General features: G+C 41.0%; 1 protein-coding gene across 1 annotated transcript in view; it reads left to right on the top strand.

Annotated features, from left to right (window-relative positions):
• evi5b (ecotropic viral integration site 5b) overlaps positions 1-9,480 on the top strand; it is a 111,873-nt gene that overhangs the window by 55,178 nt on the left and 47,215 nt on the right. Inside the window, exons 7-9 of the mRNA XM_037675041.1 lie at positions 427-516; positions 737-834; positions 1,065-1,125. Coding sequence (XP_037530969.1) covers positions 427-516; positions 737-834; positions 1,065-1,125 — 249 coding nt within the window. The remainder of the gene's footprint in view (positions 1-426; positions 517-736; positions 835-1,064; positions 1,126-9,480) is intronic.

Genomic DNA, 9,480 nt, shown 5'->3' with positions numbered 1-9,480 from the left:
TATATATATATATATATATATATATATATATATATATCCACTATATAATAAAACACTTTTTCAGGTGAAGAACTGTGGTTACATCATAAATTTGGGAATTTTTTTATTTATTTTAAAGACTTAACTCGTAAAATTGTGCCAGTTTACAAATAAAATGTTATATTTCATGTGCAGCTGTTGCCTCATGAGATGGTCTTAGAGCGTGTATTTTCCTCATGTTTAAAAACGGACATGTGGTAGACTATCAAAGGAAAGGGGGTGCGTTAGTGCCACCTACTTCCAAATTAAAACAGACAACCTACATCTATGAGTAGTGTGTCAGGTCATCATCTGTCTTGCTGTTAATGCTGTCTCCTGAAAAGCAGGAATTTCATTGCATCCTGAACGTTCTTTGTTTCGCTTTCTCTTCTTTATCTCTAATTCCAGGGTTTAGAGATTGTTTTCCGTGTTGGATTGGCCATCCTTCAGATGAACCAGGTTGAGCTCATCCGGCTTGACATGGAGGGAATGTTACAGGTACGTAACTCCTTACTTAGGCATCTCAGATTTCAGGTGCAATGTGCACTTTGTTTGCAGGGAGTAACCTCCACCTCACCCACTTGGTTTATACATGCGTCCTACCTGCTCACACCTGTGGACATGCTTCCTGTGAAGGCAGAACTCGGAGGTCAGGGAGTGCTGAGCAACAGAATGCACACCTGCGTGGCTCTAATCCGACTTGTTTCTTTTTCTGCAGCTCTTTCAGAGAGTCGTCCCACGTCAGTTTGACAGCGAGCCAGATAAAGTCATCCAGGCTGCGTATCAAGTCAAATACAACGCTAAGAAAATGAAGAAGTAAGCACAACTCATGATTTAGACTTAATCTCCTTAGTTCCTTAATCTGATTCTTTTAGACAGTTAGATGTGTACTTTTTTTTTACTGTTCAGCCTTCACTGAGAACAGACTTAAGTATTTCGCACTTTAGGAAATAATTTTACAAAATCATATTTTGTGCATGATAGTTTTACACATAAATGTGTTTTTAATATTTTATTAGAAGACGTACGTTTCTTTTATTTTTCAGGTTGGAGAAAGAATACACTACAATCAAAACAAAAGAAATGGAAGAGCAGGTGGAAATAAAGGTGTGTGATTCAAATGTATGTCTGAAATTCACCACCAATCAGCCATATCATTATGACCATCCACCTAATGATGAGTAGTAGCCCTGATGTTTTGAGCCGTGGAGTCTACTGGACCTGTGAAGGTTCTCTGTGATGTATCTGGCTGGGAATTGTTCAGAGATGGAGTCTTCATGGATCAAACATTTTGTCTTACTCAAATGATTCTTGAATTAATGTCATGTAAATCACATTTTTTGGATGATTGTTTCCTCTGGTATCGGATGCTGTGCAGCTGGAAGGATTTTTACTGAAACTTTAAGTTTTGGACAGTTGTTATGATGCGTAACCATGGCAACAAGGCAGTTTTCTACAACCAACTGCAGCTAATTAACATCTCAAAAGCTCAAATAATATCTCAACTAGAGCCCTAAATCTAAAATGAGTTGAAAAGGATGTTCTGTGGACGCATTCTCATCTACCTGCCAGCTGTGCTCGAGTGCCTGACCACTGAGATCCTGGAACTAACAGAAAACACGGCTCATGACAGCGGAAGGACGGGATAGTCCCTCAGCACCTACAGTTGGCTGTCCGCAGCTATGTGGAGCTCGGCTGACTGCTGGGAGGAGTGGCCATCGCTCTGGGAGGAGTTCTGCCTGGCATTCAGGCGGTCCTACAGCCCGGGGGAACCGAGAGGCCAGCTGAGTCCGGGTGGACGGATCGGACAGCATCTTCAGCCAGTTTTTTAGGATCCACTGTGGGATGGACTTTTACAAGAGATCCTTCCTGTCTACAGCATCAGTATCTATAACATCTCTGAATGAAATGAGGATAACGAGTTACAGCAACAAATAATTTTCCTTTGGGATTAATAAAGTATTTTTGAATTTGAATTGAATTGAATTTGAATGATGCAGCAGTGTGCTTTTTTTTGTATTTTTTTCCCCTGATAAAAAAAAGCTATTTCTCTCAGAACAAGCAATTCCCTAAAAGGTGTGAACTTAGTGGGCAATAGGGTCAGAATCAGCTTTATTGTCATTGCACCGAAGCACAACGAAATTGCATTTCAGTACAGCCCATCTAAAGAAACACAAACAACAGACAGGGTAGATGGGGTGTCTGAGGCTGCAGCCTCACTGAGAGGTGCTTCCTTTTTCATTAGATTAGAAAAAGGGGAACACGAGGGAAGAAGCGGTAAAAGAATCATCTAACAGGACACAGCGTGAGGCTGCAAGAGACCACAGCACCAAAAAAGCAATATATAGACATGAAGACATACTGCTGACATAAAGACATATGCATGTGAAGTGGGTGAGGGTGGGGGTCCCAGCACAGGCAGCCCAACTGAGCGACGTAGCCACTGGCGCTTTCACACCTACCTAGGTTGCTGCACCCGGGGGGGACAATGAGGGAGGCCAGTGAAGACAGTAAATTTGATGGGAAGTAGTCCATGAGCACTATCCAGATAGCCTCACTCCCCCCACCAGCCATAATCCTGATGAGAGATGGTGCAGTGTTTAACAGCCGGCTCGGTAGAGCTCTGAATCAGGTCCATGTCCTTGGGGAAGTGAGTGGGGAGGGGAGGGGGAAGCAGAACGTCGAGATAGTTAACCTTCCAAGGCCGACGCCGGGGAGCCAGATTCAGATAGCAACATTTGTTCTGGGTCAGGCCGAGCTCTGTTAATTCCCCTCAGTCTCACTAGTACATCTCAGTGGCGATTCCAGACATTCTCCAAAGATTCTCTGAGATCTATTCCTTCCTGCCAACGAGATTCGGCTCGCACAACATTTGAGTCCGAGGGTTGACAGCACGGCACGTTCCTTCACACATGCCGGGCAGCCTTACAATGGCCAGAACAGCTGCCGACGTCTTCCAAATTTGTCGATATGCCAGGTAACCACCAACTCCAAAAAGCAGAAATCCTGTTATCATAAATCCAATTATGTACACATCTTCAGCGTCCTCAACTGACAAGATAGACATACACACGATCTTCCACTTCCCCCAGGAATCCATCGTGTATCCAGCTGCCAGTGTCCCGTCAGGGCAGGAGGGCTCTCCTTCGCCCTGTCTTCTCGTCGAGAAAATTTGATCAATTGCGTTGAGAGACCAGCTGACCAGATTCATAATTTACAAGTTTTGGAGTGATAGAGTAAAATATTTTGGTCAACTGCCATCTGTCCAACAATCGATTGACAGAACTGAACTTCCAGTTGGTGCTGTGTTTATGCAGGTGTGTTTCAGGTTGTTTAAGGAGGGGCAGGATGAGCAAGTCCATGGTCCAGTTGCTCAGCCCTTGTTGGCATAAATATTAATGTGTTTTACAGTTCACATGAACTTGTCATTATAATGCTAAACAGTAATATTTGTAGTTAATCTCTGACATGTAACCCTAAAGGAGAATTTGCAGTCTAAACAAACACAATATAATTGTGTTGTCCTGCTTTTTGTGGTTTGGAGTTCGTCGTAAACGAAAATAAGGATGCTGGATTTCTTGTATCTTGGTGTGCTTTATTGTCCCCTGTCGCAGAGCAAAGAGGGGGTTCTGGAAATACCCTCCATACGTATTTACATGTTGTGAGCATGATGACTAGAAAAATGAGTGAGGAACCGACTTTCTACCTGGTCAACTTTTCTGATGATCCAGCACTCAACCTTTCTGCAAGGTTCAGAGTCGGACCACGGTGGTACATCACCTGCTTTCGTGAACTGGAGAGATGACCGTTATCTTGATCTTAATGTTTCTGAGCTTGTGGTGGATTTTAGTAAAAACGGGAGAATGCCTAAACTCGGCTCTACTCGTAGAAAATCTGTGGAAATTATGAACTCATGCAAATATTTGGGAACTGTTTGATTCCAAACTAAACTTTGATGTGAACACTGACTGTATTGTCAAGTGAGGTCAGCAGAGAATCCATTTACTGAGGAAGCTAAATTCTTTTAATATCCGTAAGGAAATTTTGTCATTTTCATCTGTTGTTTATTGAAAGTATTTTAACTTTTTCCTTTATTTGTTTGTACCGTGGTCTGTCTGTAAAGGATAAGATCAGCCTTCTGAGCATTGTTAAGGTTTGCTCCTAAATAACTGTGGTCCAACAGAGGGACCTGCTGTCCTTGTGGGAGAAGCAGGTGCAGAACCAGAAGTAGGGAAATAGTATCCAGATGAAATCATATCCTGTCTTCTGACTTTTTACTGATGCCTTCAGACTGCCGCTTTATGAACATCATGCAGGAAGACAGACAGACTGTCACTCCTTTATTCCTTCTGCCATCAGGCTGCTGAACCTTGTGACAAGAACCGGTTTTGGATCAGCACAATACCAGATCACAGGAATGGGTTAAATATGTTTATTGTAAACGCATCACTTCTGGTCGAGGTCTGGGTCCTGGGGCCAGTCCAATCTGTCAAGACAAAAGAGTTAGTGGACTAGTTCTTGGAGAAGGGATGTTGAGAGGTTCTGAGGTTAACACTAACTATCTGTCTTGATGGTATGTCTAGAGCTGTAGTCTCGCTGTAGCCGTTGACGTCACTCAGGGAGAGTGAGCAGCAGCAGCGGGGCAGTCCAGGCTTGTTTAGGGTCCAGTGGGAGAATCAAGGTTTGTGGTCCAGTAGACGTAGCAAGGTTCATGCACGGTTGAGCAGAGAGGAGAAGCCAGAGCTAAAACGTGATCAAAGAGAAGTCAAGAGGGAATCTGAGTTGTGACCGTGGTCAGATGCTCAGACAAATCCAGAAAGGGCAAGGTAAGGCTAGGAGTCAAAAAACAGGCAGAGGTTCGTGGTCAAGGCAAGAGTCAAAAACAAGGAATGCTGGATTTCTACTACTGGAAAAGGTTCAAGAATCTGGTACTGAATGAGGGTGAACAGGGAGCTTAGGAAGGGAGATGAACAGGTGTGATGGATGAAGCTGATTGCAGTGGCAGGGCAGAGGAGGTGTGGTGCAGAGTGACATGAGCTGAAAACATTTGGCAGGGAAAAACAAAACATGAGACATGACCGGCTAAGGTAAGAAGGGGACAAAAATGTGACACCTTGCTAGCTGCTCTCACTTATTCCTTCAGCTTTACTGCAAAGTGGTTGAATTGTGATACTGATCTCTGTTGGTTTGTTATTGTGCAATATGTATTTTAATACTTTTAAAGATTTTTGTATTTATATTTTTGTGGTTTTGTTTATTGTTATTGCTTTTAGGTATGAATGGTAAATGGACTGTACTTGCATGTAGCACCTTTCTACCTAGTCTACATAGTCAAAGTGCTTTACAACACAATCTGTGCCTCATTTACACGTTCATACAGCACTCTACTAGATCTCTACAAAGATAAATTCACAAATAATTCTACAGAGACTAATCAGAACTTTAGATCACATTCATACACCAATGGGACACACATCGGAGGCAATGAGGGGTTCAGTGTCTTGCCCAAGGACACTTATGCCCCTTTTCCACCGTCACGGCGCATGTCGGATATTTCCGGGTTGAAGCGCGTTTGAGGTCTTTCCACTGTTCCAGAAACCGGCTCGCCTCGCTAAATTCTGGCCCGGCTTCTCAAGGGTTCCGAGCGAGCCGCGCCGTGACGTCAGAAACACTGTCGGTCATTGATTGGTCGGGGGGAGGAGTCTGTGGAGTCGTTCCAAACAACCCGATCCACCATTTTTTCTCTACCGCTTTCCATTAGCGATAACACGAGGAACGTATCTTTTAGTATTTTGAAGCTATACAACAACAATAATATCAAAGCTGTGGTCAAATGCAGAAGTGCAGGTGTTGTTGTGCTTGGTGGCCGACGAAAAAAGTCAAAGCGAGCTAGATGGAGGATTGGAGGGTGGTTTGGACACGACTACTGCTCTACTTGAATCATTTATAGAAGATGGTGAGTGTTTTCTATCTTTAAACATATTTTAAATTACTCATCCCATCGGTTCTGAACATATTTTTAACTAACAAAAGAGGCTGACGCCATAATAGGACAACGTCGGTGCTACGATGCTAAGCTAATTTGCATAAATGCTAACTGTCCTCCGGTCCCGTTTCTCACTGTATTTTATCCAGAACGTATTTCAGCGCGTGACGGTTCATCTCTAAACTCCACATTAAACCCTCCAAGCCTCCCGGCTTCTGCTCCTGCTCCATCAGAGGAGTCTACACCTGACAGAGCTCCATCACAGCCCAGCTGCACCTCACAGAGCAGCACAACGCTGCAGCTTCTGTGCTCGGTAAGAACAGATGCAACTGTTCCACATCACTTTATTTGTGCCGATAAGGACTTGATTTATTTTATTTTTAAAGTAAAAAACTAAAATGTTGAATAAATACTGAATTGGGATGAAATTATGTACACAGGGTCCCAGTTACAGACAACAAAATGTAAAATAAAAACAGTAATAAGATCGAAGATATGAATTAAGAAAAATATCAACTAAAAAACATCTACTAATAAAACACTAAGCACTAATAGCAGTAAACAATCAAAACAATACGTCAAACAGCAACATGAACTAGAGTTTGTGCAGCCTTATGAATATATAACACTGTGAAGAATCACATCATGTTGCTGCTGATCAGTTTCATGTTGCTGCTGATCTGTTTCATGTTGCTGCTGATCTGTTTCATGTTGCTGTGTTCATTCGTGCTCATCTGTTCACACAGACTCATGTCCGTGCTGCTGTTCTGCGTATTGTGTTTAATGTTTTTATGCTATTAGAGCTTATCATATTTTTAGTTGATGTTTTTATTAGTTCATATCTTAGATCTTATTACTGTTTTTCTTTTATATTTTATTGTTGGATGTAACTGGGACCCTGTGAACATAATTTTGCTCCACCACATGTACCACATGTGGTGCGAATGACAAAGAATATCTGCATCTGTGTAATACTTTCTGATTCATATATCCATTATTATCATTTTCATTATTTTTAAATCAATTTATTTTTCATTTTCTTATTTGATCAGTTTATTATTATTAATATATCTATTATAGCTGTTAGCAGCACCTTTCTTTGTTTTATGCATTTATTCAAAAACAGTATGTAGCTTGAATTAACCACTTTTTCTTCTTTCTAGTGAAGAGAAAGAGAAAAGAGTCCAGTAAAGAAAAGTCTTATTTCATCACTGAATGAACATGAAGAACTGAAGCGGACACAGCAGGAACAACACTTGTGTCTTCTGGATGAAGCCCGTGAGACAAGGGACAGACACAATCATTAGTTGGACGCAGTAGTTTTTATTTTTGTACATTTTTCACTTCTTACTTTTCATATTAAACAATTTTTTTCTTAAGTGGTGTCCTTGAACATTAAATTTCCTAAACAAATTTTACAATGTTAAGTTCATAAAGTGTTTGTTTAAATTCATACTGGAAGTTGAGAAACATTTCCAATTGCATTTGATCTTTAATGGATCCTAAGAAAAGATTACTAGAATCTGCTCAACTGTTATTATGTTATAATTTTTTGGTTCTAGGATGAAGTGACACAAAAACAGTAAAAAATTCAGAAAGGACAGTTATCAGTTATCAATTATCAGTTATTGTCCGTACAACTGTGGCCCGAGAGATTCAGCTGAAAGTCCTGGTGCACCTTTTATTTGAACCTGCAGAGATTTGAACAGCTGATCTGAAGCAAACAGGCAGGAGTTCACCTGAACTGACCACTCCTGCTGTTTGATGGTCTCCTCCTTCGCCACCCGTCCATCCATCCATCCATCCATCCATCCATCCATCATCCATCCATCCATCCATCCATCCTCTTCTGCTTCAGGGTTGTGGGAGCAGCATCTTCACCAGGGAGGCACAGACATCAACAGCCACCTCTTCAACTCTTCTAGGACCCCATGGTGTTCACAGACCAACTGACTATTTATTAATTAATATCCTGATGCTGCTCAATAATCCAGGTAGAAAAATCTAAAAAGTTAAGTCTGGTCCTCTGGACATTCACAAAACAAACAATACAGTTTATAATAAATAAACTAAATGTTTTTTGTTAGTTTTGTTTTTTGAATGTCCAGAGGACCAGACTTAACTTTTTTAGATTAATAAGTAATAAATTTATGTTTTAATTTAATGAAAGACAAATCTTTAAAATTCAAGGACAAAATTTAATCTAATTGTTTTCAAGTCTGTATCTTATTGTAAAAGTAGTTTCAAAGATTACAGCACAGTGTGAAGTTTTGCAATTTTAACATGAACCTTGTGCATATCTGCAAATAATAAAAGTGAAGATATTTTTAATACATCTTTATTGTAAAAATCTATACTAAAATGAAAAACACATGGGTTTAAAGCAGCAGGGAAGGCAGTAAGGTAGGATTATGAATCAGGTTTAAAAGTTACAGCTCATGAGGTACTCCATCAGAGCATAACATCGCTTCCACAACGTCGTGTGACAAAACCTTCAGGGTGTTCTTCTTCTAATATGTTTAGTGGTGGCTAGTAAGTAGCTTAAGGGAGCACTACCGCCACCAGGTGGTAAGACGAGTTGGATTCTAGTCCCCGCCTACAGAGCTGGTCCAGAAATGTACATGGAAACACAACAGACCCGAACCGATCTGAACCAACCCGAACTGATCTGATCTGCTTTGTGACGGTGGAAAAGGGGCATTAAGCATGTGACTGCTGGTGGAATCGAACCCCAGCTCTCCCATTGGAGGATGACTGCTCTAACCACTCAGCCACAACTGCCCTGAGCATATATGAGCATATGTATATCTGTAAGGGTGGTAAACGACCAAACCGAATTAACCTTTGGGGATAAATAAAGTTGTTTGAATCTGAATCTAAATCCATTTTGGTGTGTGGCTAGATCTAGGCATGAGAAAAGTTCCCTTCAGAATTGGTTTGCCACGTCAAAATTCATGATGGCCGCCACCATAAATGTCCTTCTTTTCAGCTAGAGAACTGTAAAAATGAGCAATGTGCTGACTTCCTTTTTTCTACCCCTAGATGGCTGCATCTAGGGGTAGAAAAGGTCACCATCAACATTTAGGTTGCAAAGTCAAAGTTCTTGATGGCCACCACATATATATATATATATAAACCGTCCAGCCCAACCATTTGAGAAAACATTTCTTTTAGTTTTTATATTTCTTAAATGTGTAGTTTTCTCAAATGATTTGGTCAAAAATAAGCAACATGCCAGCTTCTATTTTGGTGTAGCTGCTTCTAGTCATAAGAAAGGTTATCATTGAATCCAACATTTTTCAGTCAGGTCATCTGGACAGGTTTTTTTTTTTGTGCTGAAACGTTTCGCCTTTGATCCAGAAGGCTTCATTAGTCAAGGAAACGCACAACAAAACTGATTCTTCCCTCAACAGCTTACTCCAAATTGGAACAAACCAGTTCTGCTTGTGATAAGATGGTCTCTTTGGTACGCCCCC

The sequence above is a fragment of the Nematolebias whitei genome, chromosome 3 (assembly GCF_014905685.2).
Source record: "Nematolebias whitei isolate Nwh7 chromosome 3, NemWhi1, whole genome shotgun sequence".
NCBI lineage: Eukaryota > Metazoa > Chordata > Actinopteri > Cyprinodontiformes > Rivulidae > Nematolebias > Nematolebias whitei.
Note: the sequence above shows the minus strand (reverse complement) of the source record. Positions and strands in the feature narration are given on the sequence as shown.